Source organism: Ascaphus truei, chromosome 14, assembly GCF_040206685.1.
Source record: "Ascaphus truei isolate aAscTru1 chromosome 14, aAscTru1.hap1, whole genome shotgun sequence".
NCBI lineage: Eukaryota > Metazoa > Chordata > Amphibia > Anura > Ascaphidae > Ascaphus > Ascaphus truei.
The window spans coordinates 6,332,338-6,349,633 of record NC_134496.1 but is presented as its reverse complement, the minus strand read 5'-3'; the positions used below and the strand labels follow the sequence as shown (position 1 = coordinate 6,349,633).

The 17,296-nt window shown below is 46.0% G+C and overlaps 1 protein-coding gene across 3 annotated transcripts in view; it reads right to left on the bottom strand.

Annotated features, from left to right (window-relative positions):
- Positions 1 to 1,398: 1,398 nt before the first annotated feature.
- SAG (S-antigen visual arrestin) overlaps positions 1,399 to 17,296 on the bottom strand; it is a 30,712-nt gene continuing 14,814 nt past the window's right edge. For 2 of the 3 annotated variants that reach the window (XM_075569604.1, XM_075569605.1), the window contains exons 7-14: positions 16,548 to 16,615; positions 15,652 to 15,787; positions 14,572 to 14,656; positions 11,402 to 11,474; positions 11,054 to 11,191; positions 8,278 to 8,355; positions 6,772 to 6,795; positions 6,437 to 6,620 (exon numbers count right to left, since the gene is read on the bottom strand). In XM_075569604.1, the coding sequence (XP_075425719.1) occupies positions 6,452 to 6,620; positions 6,772 to 6,795; positions 8,278 to 8,355; positions 11,054 to 11,191; positions 11,402 to 11,474; positions 14,572 to 14,656; positions 15,652 to 15,787; positions 16,548 to 16,615 (771 nt within the window). In that variant the 3' untranslated portion in view covers positions 6,437 to 6,451. Of the gene's footprint in view, positions 3,342 to 3,548; positions 3,562 to 6,436; positions 6,621 to 6,771; positions 6,796 to 8,277; positions 8,356 to 11,053; positions 11,192 to 11,401; positions 11,475 to 14,571; positions 14,657 to 15,651; positions 15,788 to 16,547; positions 16,616 to 17,296 lie in introns of those variants that run through there. The other variant, XM_075569606.1, reaches the window with a different exon arrangement.

The window sequence follows — 17,296 nt, the reverse complement described above, 5'->3', positions numbered from 1 at the left end:
AGTCAGACTTTTTTAACTAAAAGAAAATGTGTCATGTTCCCGCATTTGGCCTGTAATCATTGCAACTCTGTGACCAAGGAGACCATTTTCAGGCATCTTAAGCATGGGGAAATGGTACAGAATTAAGAACTTCTTCACCTATAATTCTGACCATGTGGTCCATTTGCTATTTATGATTAATAATAATAATAATAATAACAGCATGTTCTTGTATAGAGCTGCTAGTTTTACGTAGCGCTTTACAGAGACATTTTGCAGGCACAGACCCTGCCCCGCGGAGCTTACAATCTATATTTTTGGTGCCTGAGGCACAGGGAGATAAAGTGACTTGCCCAAGGTCACAAGGAGCCGACACTGGGAATTGAACCAGGTTCCCCTGCTTCAAACTCAGTGCCAGTCTTTACTCACTGAGCCACTCCCTCCCTCTTACATTAAATGGCGCTTTGACTAATTTGCGTACGTTCTTCTAGGTGCCTGGTAGATGCCATTGCATGACTGTGTGATGATGCCATTGCATACCATTACCTGGACACTGTCTATCTCGAGGACCAGAAGTCTGCTGACATCAGTTCCAGGATGACCGCAAACGTCGTCGATGTATCTAAGCTGCAAATGTCTGTTCGATGTCTTATCACACATTGTGTGTTGTGGTGGTAGTGTTGGGGGGGGGGGGTTGTTTGCATGTATTGGGTGTGTGCATTGTTTCAGACCTCATCTGTCTCTTCGTTCTGTCCTAATTGTTTAAACGGAGAATATTTGTAAAGGGTAGGCATTAATATATTAAAATATATGTACTGTATGTACCTGTTTCTATTATTATTTAAAGTGATTTCGCTGAGTATCTTCTCTATGCAAATATGTAACCCTGTATTTCCCATTGTGTGGGTTTGTGAGTCTTCCTTGCAAATGTATGTTTGTGTTACGTGAGGTGCACGTTCTTTTAAACAGAAATATATTTATTTGGCCGGCCCACAGCTTGATGCTTAACCGCAGCCACCGGCAGGTTAGACACATACACATTGACGGCAGATAAGAACCTCTCGGGTCACATAATCAGACATTGCGGTTTATCGGCAATCCCAAGTTTTTTTAAATCCCTTACCCTTAATCACCTCTGCTGGAAGGCTATTCCATGAAACCACCACTCTTTCAGTGAAGATTTTTCCACATTTCCCCTGAGTCTGCCCTTCTCTGTCTCTAAAATATGCTTCCACCCTGTGCCTCGCTGAAAACGCTTGCTTTGCAATACATTGCATACACCTCTGGCATCAAAGAGGTTAATCACATGTCTATTTGTAATGGTTAAGGAGGAGATATAGCCAGCACCGCCTTTAAAGTCCCATCTACACTTAGGGAGATGTTCAAGCTGCAGTCCAATGAAAGCACTTACTCATGTAACACATTCTCTGTCATTTATTTCAGTCTGTTTAATCATTAAAATATATTTCAAATCCTAAAAGCCTAATTCCAGAACACGAAGTGATATATAAATACAAACTGATTTCACGCCCCTGTGTAGTATGAGAGTCCACGGTTTCAGCACTTTGGACAGCAAAATAGAGCACTGATCAGACAGTCCTCAATGGGGGCCATTTTTAATCTGAGCCGCAAATATTATTAGAAAAAAGAGGAAGGTTACTTAAAAGTTTTATATAGTGGTGGTATACTATACAACTGACACACACACACACATATATATATACACAGTTGTATAGTAGTTTGCACTGACGGTTTCCCAAAAGAAGCAGATGCTTGTCCCATAAACGAAGTATAAACATGCAGTTACCTGGGGGATCCTGATGACAAAGAGTCAGCACATCATAACTGCATGTATAGTGTGTGTGTGTGTGTATGTATATATATATATATATTGAGAAAGTTAGCCGTGACTGACGAAACGCGTCAGGGAGCGTCGTGACGTCAGACGCAGAGACATTGGAGTCCACACCAAGCGCTGGAGCGTATTGATCCAGGCACGAGTGCTAGAGGCAGCATTACACGGGACCTCTTTCTTGGACATTTTCATAGCTTACCTGCTTTGTGAATCTGCTGGGACGGTGTTCCATTACCAACGGAGGCCCCTGAAGCCTGCAGTTTGACCGGATGGTGCTACCAGCCCTGGAACCTGCAGTGACGTTGCCCCTTATCAACGGAGCTTAGGAGTGCCCCAAGAGTCTCAGCTAAACCGGATGGTGGTGATTATGTATATCACATATGCTTGATTTTAATGCATTTTTTGTAAGTGCGTTTTTTACTCCCCTCTCTCCCCCTCCCCCCTTCATTAAAACTTTTATACGCTATGGGCGTGCGCTCTCTCCTCTTTTTTTCTTTTTAGATACCCTGTGGACATGGTTGGTCCATACTGAGAGCTGCCGGAGACCCTGCATACCAGCACCTATACTTTTCATTGGACTATTCGAGGACTGGTTTATCCTTTTTTGCTTTTTATATTATAATATTTTATTGTTCATGTTTCTGTGTGCCTGATATCATTATAGGTCCACATTATTATTATATGTGTATATATGTTTTGCTTATGTAATTAAGACATTTACATCATATCGTTATAGCACATATATTTTATTGTATATGTTCCTTAGAGGCGCAGCTTATCTCCCTGTTGTTTGATATATATATATATATATATAGTGTCTGTAAAAATCATGTCCTGTGGACCACATATTATACTGTAATTGTGAAGCACTTTGAGTCCCATTGAGAAAAGCACTATATGAAATTAACGTATTATATGTTTTATATATATATATATATATATATATATATATATATATATATATATATATATATATATATATATATACACACACACATACACACAGTATACATGCAGTTATGATGTGCTGTCTTTGTCATCAGGATCCCCCAGGTAACTGCATGTTTATACTTGGTTTATGGGACAAGCATCTGCTTCTTTTGGGAAACCGTCAGTGCAAACTACTATACAACTGTAATATATATATATATGTGTGTGTGTGTGTGTGTGTCCGCATATGGTACAATTGTTGTACTGATGGGTCCTCAAAGGCTCAATAGTATTCTTATCACATCTCCTATATGGTTCTTTCCTCCCTCAACCCTTTCCTTCTAAAACTACCCTAATAATGACCCAAATGTATCCCAGCCCCCCTTGTCTCTCATCAGGCGGATTCCATGTAGACATGGTGTTGCCTAGCATGGTAGTCTATGTAATGGCTGAGAGAGGGGGTTTAATTCCACTGGCTCACTTCTCATCATCATCCTCATCCTCCTTGTCCTCCTGATGCAGTTCATCCTTGAGCTGGTCGCGAGCGAATTCTTCAAATACCATGTCGTCCTCCTCGCTGTGACAACAAGGGGGCGGACAGAAGAGTGTGTGAGCTTCAACATAACTGCCCTGTCAAGTGTAATCTATTTCAGAAAAAGGGTAGTGCGCGCATTGAACTGCTCTCCAGCAGGGGTATCATAGTAGAGATATAGCGCCATGTCACAGTGCCCCCGCCCCCCAGCAGTGCCCTGTCAGTGTAATCCCCCCAGCTGTAGCCTGACACAGTGCCCCCCCCCCTCAGCAGTGCCCCGTCACCCGCCCCCCCTAGTTAGATTATAATATTTCTTACCTTTCTTTAACTGTAATCATACAGGGAAGCAGCAAAGGAGATAAATAAATAGCAGTTGTTTCATATGTACAAACAATCAGTACTTGTGTGAGTGTGCGAGCTTGTCTGGAGACTGAGGGGATATCGAGCTTTGCTCCAAATGGCACCACTTTCATTCTGCATCACTGTGCTTCAATGTAGCGAGGCGCTTCGCACCGGTGTCTGCGCTCTGCGATTTGGGGAGCGCTTTTGGAGAAGACGGGGAGGAGTTCCTTAGAGCAATAGTAAGTGATGTATGAAAGCCACAATATAAGGCTGCGTCCATAGTGCAGGAGACGGCGCGAGCGTAGAAAACAAACAGTAGGACGCCAATATGTTTGCATATAGTGCGCGCGTGCACAAGCGCAACGGGGCAACCGGAGTTTGGAGCGACAACCAAGTTTGCATTTCCCGTGCGACGTCAGGGTCACGGGAGCAGTTGCCTAATGAAGGCGAACCAGCTCTGTGACGTCACTGCCGCGCCCCCGGCACACCCCCCATCGCGCAAACATGTAGGCCATGAATCTCGGTAAGTACAGGCGCGCGTGACGTCACGGTTTTGGTCGCAGGCTCGCGCGCCGGCACTATGTCCGAGGCCTAATGGAGCATAGCTGCGTTACTTTCTTCTGCTCAGAAGTAGGAATCTCAAACAGCGAGTTTCATACACACTGAGCCGGTGCAAAGTAACGATGCTTGCTCCCTCAACATGGAGCAAATCTCTCCACATGATATGTATCCCGCTGCGCCGCAACTTTCTTAAGTAAAACAAAAGCCAGGATTCATTAAACCCGCGACACCATATCCCATTCATATTAGTGGGTATATGTCCCATTCATATCAGTGGGTATATTTCTCATTCATATCAGTGGGTATATGTCCCATTCATATCAGTGGGTATATGTCCCATTCATATCAGTGGGTATATGTCCCATTCATATCAGTGGGTATATGTCCCATTCATATCAGTGGGTATATTTCCCATTCATATCAGTGGGTATATGTCCCATTCATATCAGTGGGTATATTTCTCATTCATATCAGTGGGTATATGTCCCATTCATATCAGTGGGTATATGTCCCATTCATATCAGTGGGTATATGTCCCATTCATATCAGTGGGTATATTTCTCATTCATATCAGTGGGTATATGTCCCATTCATATCAGTGGGTATATGTCCCATTCATATCAGTGGGTATATTTCTCATTCATATCAGTGGGTATATGTCCCATTCATATCAGTGGGTATATGTCCCATTCATATCAGTGGGTATATGTCCCATTCATATTAGTGGGTATATGTCCCATTCATATCAGTGGGGTATATGTCCCATTCATATCAGTGGGGTATATGTCCCATTCATATCAGTGGGTATATGTCCCATTCATATCAGTGGGTATATGTCCCATTCATATCAGTGGGTATATGTCCCATTCATATCAGTGGGGTATATGTCCCATTCATATTAGTGGGTATATGTCCCATTCATATCAGTGGGTATATGTCCCATTCATATTAGTGGGTATATGTCCCATTCATATCAGTGGGTATATGTTCCATTCATATCAGTGGGTATATGTTCCATTCATATCAGTGGGTATATGTCCCATTCATATTAGTGGGTATATGTCCCATTCATATCAGTGGGTATATGTTCCATTCATATCAGTGGGTATATGTCCCATTCATATCAGTGGGGTATATGTCCCATTCATATTAGTGGGTATATGTCCCATTCATATCAGTGGGTATATGTCCCATTCATATCAGTGGGTATATATCCCATTCATATCAGTGGGTATATGTCCCATTCATATCAGTGGGTATATGTCCCATTCATATCAGTGGGTATATGTTCCATTCATATCAGTGGGGTATATGTTCCATTCATATCAGTGGGTATATTTCTCATTCATATCAGTGGGTATATGTCCCATTCATATCAGTGGGTATATGTCCCATTCATATCAGTGGGTATATGTCCCATTCATATCAGTGGGGTATATGTCCCATTCATATCAGTGGGTATATGTCCCATTCATATCAGTGGGTATATATCCCATTCATATCAGTGGGTATATGTCCCATTCATATCAGTGGGTATATGTCCCATTCATATCAGTGGGTATATGTCCCATTCATATCAGTGGGTATATGTCCCATTCATATCAGTGGGTATATGTCCCATTCATATCAGTGGGGTATATGTCCCATTCATATCAGTGGGTATATGTCCCATTCATATCAATGGGTATATGTCCCATTCATATCAGTGGGTATATGTCCCATTCATATCAGTGGGTATATGTCCCATTCATACCAGTGGGTATATGTCCCATTCATACCAGTGGGTATATGTCCCATTCATATCAGTGGGTATATGTCCCATTCATATCAGTGGGTATATGTTCCATTCATATCAGTGGGTATATTTCCCATTCATACCAGTGGGTATATGTCCCATTCATATCAGTGGGTATATGTCCCATTCATATCAGTGGGTATATTTCCCATTCATATCAGTGGGTATATGTTCCATTCATATCAGTGGGTATATTTCCCATTCATATCAGTGGGTATATGTTCCATTCATATCAGTGGGTATATGTCCCATTCATATCAGTGGGTATATTTCCCATTCATATCAGTGGGTATATTTCCCATTCATATCAGTGGGTATATGTCCCATTCATATCAGTGGGTATATGTTCCATTCATATCAGTGGGTATATGTTCCATTCATATCAGTGGGTATATTTCCCATTCATATCAGTGGGTATATGTTCCATTCATATCAGTGGGTATATGTCCCATGTATATCAGTGGGTATATGTCCCATTAGAATCAGTGGCAGTTACTGCCGGATCGGGGTGTGACACCCACATCAGGGCTTGGTGACTTGCAGCCACAGTGTGATAGAGAAAGGGTACGGGGCAGTTACCTGGTTTGGGGTGCATGAGAATGAAGGGAAGCTCTGTGGACACCTCGCTGTGGAATAAAAATAACATACACGGACATCTTATCATGATGTAAATGACACTGTATTGTGTGTATAATATGTATGTGCGTGTCCACTGTATATGTTTAGATCATGTGGTTGGACTTGTGGGTTTCGGTTCTTATAGGATAAGTACATTACCTGGAAGTCAGGTCTCCCAACAGCCTGTGCACAGAGAGAGAAACAGAGGGGGAAAGAAGCCAATTTATTACGTTTAAGGGACAGTCCAACCTTGTAGGTCCAAAAACATTTTTTTAAACAACTTCTGAATATAATTAGCTTCCTTAGAAAGATTCAATCGCCTTTAAAGTTACTGCTTTACTTATTTGTATCTTGTGAGAAGGAAACGTGTTGGTTTTCTCCAGGAACATTGAATTGAAGTAGATCAGCTACTTTATACTTTTATATAAAGTATACTTGATATATTTCTACATTTTATCTGTTTCCCTTATGACGGCTTCATAATTACATTGCAAACGGTCTGACTGTCAAACAGTCTTAAGCATGTATATCTTTATTTATATATTAAATTAAAAAAATTAGAAATATAATAAAGATTTATTTGTTTAAATCTCATCACCAAAAGGCATTAGATAAAGATTAATAATCCCCCCCCCCCCCCCCCCGCACACACACATTTGATTACCATGAAAAATTTTAAACCAGGCAGCAGCTCTGTACCAAGGAGGCACATAGCAGAATAGCATTTTGCTCTCTCTGGCCCAAATTCACTAAATCGTGGGCCTTTGTCTCACACCCTGGTATGGTGTCTGGATGAGCTACCACCTGCTAGTTGCTCACACCCCACCCAAGGCATCTAATTTTGCCGGACCTGCAGTGCACCCCTCTCCCTATAATCAGGGAGGCTTTAGCTCAAAATGGCATAATCTTTCTCCATGATAAAAGTTCTCTCAACCCAACCCAACATGTCAATGGAAAAATGAAGCCATGCCCCTTATTTTCCTCCTAAATCTCAGAAGGTCTGATGTTTCTTGTATCGGCAGATCCTCCATTCGCTTGGGGCTGTGACCACAATCTATTTCTTGTGTGGGTGAGTTTAAAGCTTCAGAGCCACTTATATATTGTCACTATCAGACAAGTGGGCGAGTAAGTATTAATCCATTGGGCCTCCTATTACATTTTGGGTGACTTCCTACCATTGAAGTGGGTTAACTTGGTAGGAATCCCAGTGTCCGCTTTACCTTTGACCTTGGACAAGTGACCTTGTTCCATAGACACTAAGACCAGATTGTAAGCTCTTCTGGGCAGAGACTGATGGTGCTGTCTACACTGTCAATGCTATATAATAAAATATAAACAGATCACACAGAATGAAGACATGCTGCCCATTTTTAAAGTCTCTAAAATATCATGCTACACCAAGATTTGCCCAATGTAATTAATTGCAGCTGCTCCTTCAAATATTTTGGTTCAATAGATGTAGCCAAAGCCAGCTTCATTGTTCCCAGTGAGAACAGAACATATCCTGTATTAACTCAGAATATCACAGTTTCCATATGACTCAATGGCGCAGAATATCCCACCCTAAATGAACAATGGCGCTCTCTACCTCTGTACTACGGGGGGATGAAATGCAGGACTGTCCCTGCCCGATCTTATAACTCAGCCCCTCTATAAGAAACTCACCCAGAAACAGTGATTTTCACTTTGATCTTGTAATCCACCAGAATTCCCATCACAGTGCGGTCTGTGCCCTCCTTCAGGCTGTGGGGGGAGAGACATGAGTGGGAAGAAGTACATGATGCTGACGTGTGCACGTGCAATGGCTCCCAGGGAGCTGTATTCAGATCCATTCTCATAGTTATCATGCAGTTTGGGATATGCTGAGGGTGAAACTCAATGAGATTGGCTCCAGATCAGTGCGGCTCAGGCAGAGTCAGTGAGAGTTGGCACATAGGCTGTGTGTATACAATGATCCCATGTGACTGGCCCTATCCTCTTACAAAGTGCTGGGGGCCTTTCAAACACTCCCACTCACATGTTGCACCCCTCCCTCTAACATGGCACAGGACTGTCCCGAGACAAAACAGTCACAAAGTGAGGCGTGCCTTCCACACAAAGGAAGCTCACAGGATGCTATTCATATACACACAAAGGGTGCTGGGTAAATATCCTATTCATATACATGTAAAGGGGGGTGGAAATATATCCCACTCACACACACGCACCGGGTACTGGGTATATATCCCACTCACACTCACAGGGTGCTGGGTATATATCCCACTCACACACACTCACAGGGTGCTGGGTATATATCACACTCACACTCACAGGGTGCTGGGTATATATCACACTCACACTCACAGGGTGCTGGGTATATATCCCACTCACACACACTCACAGGGTGCTGGGTATATATCCCACTCACACACACTCACAGGGTGCTGGGTATATATCCTACTCACACACACTCACAGGGTGCTGGGTATATATCCCACTCACACTCACAGGGTGCTGGTATATATCCCACTCACACTCACAGGGTGCTGGGTATATATCCCACTCACACATTCACAGGGTGCTGGGTATATATCCCACTCACACACTCACAGGGTGCTGGGTATATATCCCACTCACACACTCACAGGGTGCTGGGTATATATCCCACTCACACTCACAGGGTGCTGGGTATATATCCCACTCACACACTCACAGGGTGCTGGGTATATATCCCACTCACACACACTCACAGGGTGCTGGGTATATATCCCACTCACACACACTCACAGGGTGCTGGGTATATATCCCACTCACACACACTCACAGGGTGCTGGGTATATATCCCACTCACACACACTCACAGGGTGCTGGGTATATATCCCACTCACACACACTCACAGGGTGCTGGGTATATATCCCACTCACACACACTCACAGGGTGCTGGGTATATATCCCACTCACACTCACTCACAGGGTGCTGGGTATATATCCCACTCACACTCACTCACAGGGTGCTGGGTATATATCCCAACTTACACACACTCACAGGGTGCTGGGTATATACCCCACTCACACTCACAGGGTGCTGGGTATATATCCCACGCACACACTCACAAGGTGCTGGGTATATATCCCACTCACGCACACTCACAGGGTGCTGGGTGTATATCCCACTCACACACTCACAGGGTGCTGGGTATATATCCCACTCACACGCACTCACAGGGTGCTGGGTATATATCCCACTCACACTCACAGGGTGCTGGGTATATATCCCACTCACACTCACAGGGTGCTGGGTATATATCCCACTCACACACACTCACAGGGTGCTGGCTATATCCCACTCTCACACACTCACAGGGTTCTGGGTATATAACCCACTCACACACACTCACAGGGTGCTGAGTATATCCCACTCACACACACTCACATGGTGCTAGGTATATATCCCACTCACACTCACAGGGTGCTGGGTATATACCCCACTCACAGGGTGCTGGGTATATATCCCAATCTCACACACTCACAGGGTGCTGGGTATATATCCCACTCACAGGGTGCTGGGTATATATCCCAATCTCACACACTCACAGGGTGCTGGGTATATCCCACTCACACACACTCACAGGGTGCTGGGTATATATCCCACTCACGCACACTCACAGGGTGCTGGGTATATATCCCACACACACTCACAGGGTGCTGGGTATATATCCCACTCACACACACTCACAGGGTGCTGGGTATATATCCCAATCTCACACACACTCACAGGGTGCTGGATATATATCCCACTCACACACACAGACACTGTGCTGGGTATATATCCCAAACACATACACACACTTACAGGGTGCTTGGTATATATCACACTCAAACACACTCACAGGGTGCTGGGTATATATCCCACTCACACACACTCACATAGTGCTGGGTATATATCCCAATCACACACACTCACAGGGTGCTGGGTATATATCCCACTCACACTCACAGGGTGCTGGGTATATCCCACTCACACACACTCACAGGGTGCTGGGTATATATCCCACTACACACACTCACAGGGTGCTGGATATATATCCCACTCACACACACTCACAGGGTGCTGGATATATATCCCAATCACACACACTCACAGGGTGCTGGGTATATATCCCACTCACACACACTCACATAGTGCTGGGTATATATCCCAATCACACACACTCACAGGGTGCTGGGTATATATCCCACTCACACTCACAGGGTGCTGGGTATATCCCACTCACACACACTCACAGGGTGCTGGGTATATATCCCACTACACACACTCACAGGGTGCTGGATATATATCCCACTCACACACACTCACAGGGTGCTGGATATATATCCCAATCACACACACTCACAGGGTGCTGGGTATATATCCCACTCACACTCACAGGGTGCTGGGTATATCCCACTACACACACTCACAGGGTGCTAGATGCCAGGTTGGTGTCTTCATGTTTGAGCTTCCCATCGAGTGCAATTTCACGCTGCTCCCGGTTATATGCCAGCAGAGGCAGCAGGGTGAAGGTATGATTGTAAGAACCCTTGGACTGTACCCTATTCCTGGGGAGAGAAGAGGGTAAGAAAATGGATCAATGTCAAGCATCATCATGCACTCCATGTCTAATATAATGTTTGGGTGTCTTAGCTGCTGCCCCCCATACCACTCACTGCCCTTTACTTTCCTCTCCCTCTCTCTCATTGATCCCAGCTCTTCCCTCTGTCACTTACACTATTCCTAACCCTCTGTCCTGTGTAAGAAGAGATACTCACTCAGACTCCTCCAAAGCCACAGTCTTGGTGTAATAGTCACTTGAATACAGGACGACATTAGAAACCTGCTCCACTGCAAGAAAGAGAGGACCAGCAAAGGACCGTGAGAGACAAAGGGCAATATCTAGTAATCGGTGCTATTCCATTAGTCTCCTTATGGCATTTAAGTGAAAGAGACATACATCATCATCGGAATGTGTCTTATGGAGTGGGACCGCTTAACCAACATGGGCCTAAATCACAAGCACTTGCTGAGAGTTACCAAGCTGTGCTTCTCTTATAAAACAACTTCCAGGCCTATTCCAGTGCTGGAGGGCGTCTTCTGGCCTATTCCAGTGCTGGAGGGCATCTCCTGGCCTATTCCAGTGCTGGAGGGCATCTCCTGGCCTATTCCAGTGCTGGAGGGCATCTCCTGGCCTATTCCAGTGCTGGAGGGCATCTCCTGGCCTATTCCAGTGCTGGAGGGCATCTCCTGGCCTATTCCAGTGCTGGAGGGCATCTCCTGGCCTATTCCAGAACTTGGGGGCGTCTCCTGGACTATTCCAGTGCTGGAGGGCGTCTCTTGGCCTATTCAAGTGCTGGAGGGCGTCTCCTGGCCTATTCCAGTGCTGGAGGGCGTCTCTTGGCCTATTCCAGTGCTGGAGGGCGTCTCCTGGCCTATTCCAGTGCTGGAGGGCGTCTCCTGGCCTATTCCAGAGCTGGAGGGCGTCTCTTGGCCTATTCAAGTGCTGGAGGGCGTCTCCTGGCCTATTCCAGTGCTGGAGGGCGTCTCCTGGCCTATTCCAGTGCTGGAGGGCGTCTCCTGGCCTATTCCAGTGCTGGAGGGCGTCTCCTGGCCTATTCCAGTGCTGGAGGGCGTCTCCTGGCCTATTCCAGTGCTGGAGGGCATCTCCTGGCCTATTCCAGTGCTGGAGGGCATCTCCTGGCCTATTCCAGTGCTGGAGGGCATCTCCTGGCCTATTCCAGAACTTGGGGGCGTCTCCTGGACTATTCCAGTGCTGGAGGGCGTCTCTTGGCCTATTCAAGTGCTGGAGGGCGTCTCCTGGCCTATTCCAGTGCTGGAGGGCGTCTCTTGGCCTATTCCAGTGCTGGAGGGCGTCTCCTGGCCTATTCCAGTGCTGGAGGGCGTCTCCTGGCCTATTCCAGAGCTGGAGGGCGTCTCTTGGCCTATTCAAGTGCTGGAGGGCGTCTCCTGGCCTATTCCAGTGCTGGAGGGCGTCTCCTGGCCTATTCCAGTGCTGGAGGGCGTCTCCTGGCCTATTCCAGTGCTGGAGGGCGTCTCCTGGCCTATTCCAGTGCTGGAGGGCGTCTCCTGGCCTATTCCAGTGCTGGAGGGCGTCTCCTGGCCTATGCCAGTGAGTGGCTTATAAAATGGGCCCCTTTTTTTAGTCACAGAAAGACCTGCAGGTCCGACATGTTTTGCCGACCATTAAGTCAATGTGCATTGCGATTTCATGTCATACGCTAATTTACTAAATTCTCTGAAATCATTACATTCACCTAATGCCGAGACTATATATCCGGGGGGCTATATACAGTATCCGGGGGGGGGGCTATATACAGTATCCGGGGGGGCACCATGTTCACTGTCTGGCGATATCTCACTAAAAGCTTGCGAGATGGCAAAATCTAAGACTAATTTGGCGATACTATTAGCCCTTTGGGACGTGGTGACACGTTTCGCAAGGAATTGAATTTGGGGGGGGGAAACCCGCTTAATGTGCGAATCCATTTGTGCCCGTCTCGCACATCACCTGTTGTAACATATCTTCCAAGATCGGAAGATGTCTTGCGGCGTGTAGCCCCACTTAGTAAACATAGGCCTTTATCACGTGGAGGCACTGCATATAAGAGACTGGCTTTTAGTAAATACGCTGTCTTCCCTTTGCTTGGGAAGATTGTAGCTCCATTCATTTGAAGATGGCTTCACAGCATATTGACTGAAGGCTCATGGGAGAGCAAGATTTTGAGAGTGAATTGCAGGGAGAGAGACCAAGGGCCACATTTACTAAACGATGCTATCCCACAAGACATCTTCCAGCGCTGGAAGATAACGTACCGCTCATTCTCCTGACTGGACCATAAAGTGGTTTCTGCGCCATTTAGTAAATATGGACTGGAGTGCTATATTTATTAAGCAGTGCTACTCCGTAAGACACTTTTTGACCTTGTAAAACACCTTACAGCCCCTTCAAGTGAACAAGTTATTAGGTGTCTTTCAGCATTGCCCTATCGAGTAGCATCACTTAGTAAATATGCCCCGGAATCCACAGACAGAGGCTCCTATTCAATATGCCATGAAACCCAGTGCAGAGAAGAGCTCAGCCCCATTTTATTGTAAGTGACTTTGTTGCTTTTTATTCCCCTGTGAAACTAGATATACATCAAAGTCTTGGTTTCCTTTAAGCCGCAGAGGTGAGCGGCTGATCTGGGAACGCTGGAGAACCCAAGACTGGCTGCGGAAGGAGGAAGCTCAGCCCGAGATTGGGGCCCACAGACATCGGGATTTGCTAGTGGGACTGTGGGCAGTAGACTTGCACTCTGGGTCTAACACTTAATAGTATTTATTTGTAATAGAAGTTTTCATTATTTGCATTAGATATCCATATTTGTATTTTATATTTGCATTCTATATCTATATCTGAAATGGAAATAGGGGAGCGCAAGAAAATAAAATAAACAAAGATGAACTTCTATTATCGCGCAGGCTGATATGAGCCTTTGACACAGGCAATCTTGCAAATTGCAAACATGGATGGGGGGAGGAGGGAGGGATGTGGGGGAGGGAAGTGGTGGGGAGATGTAATACACCCCACACTAGAGGCCCAAATATGCCGTGACAGCAGTGGGAATAGCAAAAAGCTAAGATCTAAACTCACACGGCTGTGTGAATAATACTGAATAAGGGTCAATGAGAGATTTTAAAAAGTGTGAGTGTCACAATAGGAAAATCACAGACAGATGTACAATGGGAGAGCGTGGGGATCAGCCGCACTCAGTATCACTGTGTGATGACGTTCACTTGTATGCTATGTGTAGTGAGGGAGCTTAGAGAAACCGGGCGAGATTCACATAGCACGGTCAGTATTGTGCGAGACTGTGTGTGAGGGTGAGGGATGCAGAACAGTTTATTGGCGCTTTCTCTTGCGTCTCGCTCTAGCAGATCGTACCTGATGCGGATACTTTCTTGACCGTTTTCTCCGAGTTGTTGGTCAAAGTTACAGCCACTGAAATCGGTTCCCCGTGATAAAACACCTGAAACAACACATCAGGGGAGCGTATCTAAACCGAGCAAGGGATCCGGAGGCACCCGCGATTCACCGGAGCTCTGGCACTTCCGCGCCATGTGAACGCGCCTCGGACAGGCTCCCGAACCTGCCATATCCCTTAATCACACAGTATACAGGTTTGGGGACCTGTCTGAGACTTCTTACTGTGCTAATAAGGGTTATTTTACATATAAACTCCTTTATTTATCATGATGAAATGAGATCCAGGAATACTACACAGATGTTAAATCTGATATCCTAATAAAGATCCAATGATTGGTCTAATGGATCATCGGACAAATAACCTGCTAAATATATGAATGAGACCATATTGTTCTGTATGATACATCAGAGACTGGAGCCAGATGCTAAAGGGGAAGGACTCTGGCAGAATATTACGCTGGATAGGACCAGTTGTGTTAAAGATGGGAACATATTTGTATAATTCAGTGTAGGTTTCTGTGACTTACAGAGAAATTGTACACCCGGTTCTCCCTGCTGCTCTGAGTACACATCTCGGGGTTACGTCTGTGTGTGTATGTGTTTGTTTGCTCATAGTGTTAACCATTTGTCACCGCTGGTACTGGTACAGGAGGTGTGTCCCAAGATGCCATCATTTGGTTACAAAAGGTTGTCACAGGCTTGTGGTAGTGTGTGTGGCTAGGGCCAGCAGGTATGGGCTATCCTGCTCTTATGGGGCTATTATTATTATATAATGGCTAACAGGCTGATGACATATCGTTCTTTGATACATCAGAGGCCGGAGCCAGTTCCAACACCCCTTTTGTTTACAAAAACACCAGCCTGCACATATTCTAATATTAAAGGACAGACCCTATAATAAAAGCATTACTGCATGTACACACAGAGCACTGCCCCTATTAACCCTCTCGCTGCCAGAGACTCAGCGTTATGGAGACCCCCTCCCCCCCCCCCGGGCTGTAATAATTCAGCCTCACGCTGCTGTGTCGTTGCTCTTACCTCTTTAGTCAGTGAGGCTGTCAGGTGTAGAGGTTTGTCTGACATAAAGAACTGCCAAGAGGTCTCCGCGCGAGGCCGGGGCCCGGGCTGGTCCGGAGCGTATTGTATTTTGCGGATTAACAGACGGACAGAGTTTCTGAGGATAACACAAAAAAAAATAAGTAAATTCTCGGTGGCTTATTACCCTTTGCAGTACATGGTGGTACCAGGTACGGAGGGGGCAAATGCTTGTTTCCTAGGGGCTTGGATGAGACTTGAGAGAAGCCGTCTCCACTTCCATTTCCCCTCAACCGGGCGAGCGATTATCGGCATCAGGGCTGGAGGGAGAGCATCCTGGCGGGGATTGTGGGAGTTGAGGCTGACTCAGGTGGGGCCCAACTTCATTTTAGGAAAACCTGGGTTGGCTGCCAACACCGCCAGGCTCTACACCATTGTTGGGGCCCGGGGAGGGGGTGCGGAGCGAGGGAACGCTTTTCCAGCTGCTAAAATAAGTGTTGGAGCAGTGTTCCGGCGCGGGGAGGATGGTGGGCTCGAGTGCTGCCGAACAGGCTGCACATATGGTAGTTCCGCAACTAATCCAAAAATAATCATAAACAAGATCACCGGGAGCCTCGGAATCAGGACAAACGTGGGGCAGATCTGGGGCAAAAAATGACCAGATGCATCAAAGAAAAAAATCCTATTACTTTCAATGGGATTTCTTTCTTTGATACATATGGTGCAGTTATTTTACCCGATAATTGTTCCACTTGAGCCCTGATACATATGCCCTAGTTATGTAGATCTGCTGGCCCCAAAGGAAGAGATTTTATGTTAGCAACCCAATTCCTGCATACATTGCGGGGGAGGGGGGGACAAGGAAGTAAAGGCCGGGGGGTCGCCACAGGTCTGCTCACTTTTTGTGAATTCTATCTTCTAAGTTGTTGGTAAAGAAAGCTTTAATTTCAAAGTCCACGCCACAGGCCTGAAAGGAGGTGAGAAAAGCAGAATTAGTGCGCGGCAGGAAACGCGCGGCAGAGACTGTGCTATGGATGGATGAGGAGAGAGAAGGAGAGAGACTAACAGAGAACGTTTCTGTGACTCGAAAATCAATAAATTGTAAACACGGTTCTAACTGCGACTCCAAGTACACAGCTTGCGGTTACGTCTGCATGTGTACAATATGTGTTTGTTTGCTCATAGTATTAACCATTTGTCACATCTGGTTGCAGGAAGTGTGTCCCAAAATGCCATCATATGGTTACAAAAGGTCACAGGCATGTGGTAGTGTGCGTGACAGGGCCAGCGGGTAATGGGCAGTGTCGGATTTAAGAAAAGTGGCGCCCATAGGTACCTGGTGCTACCCCCTCCAACGATGCACTGCTCTGTTCCGCTGCCATGGCAACACAACACCGTGTGATGTCATGTTGCCGGCCGCACATGCACGTGTGGCGCATTCGCAGCCGGCAAGCACCGATCACGCATGCATGGCTGGTAAGTACCGATCACGCATGCACGGTTGGTTAGTACCGATCACGTGTGCATGGCTGGTAAATACCGATCACGTGTGCATGGCTGGTAAGTACCGATCACGTGTGCATGGCTGGTAAGGGGGGAGTGGAGGGGGGGCGCTCTGGCTGTACAAACACGTGGAACACACAGTGAC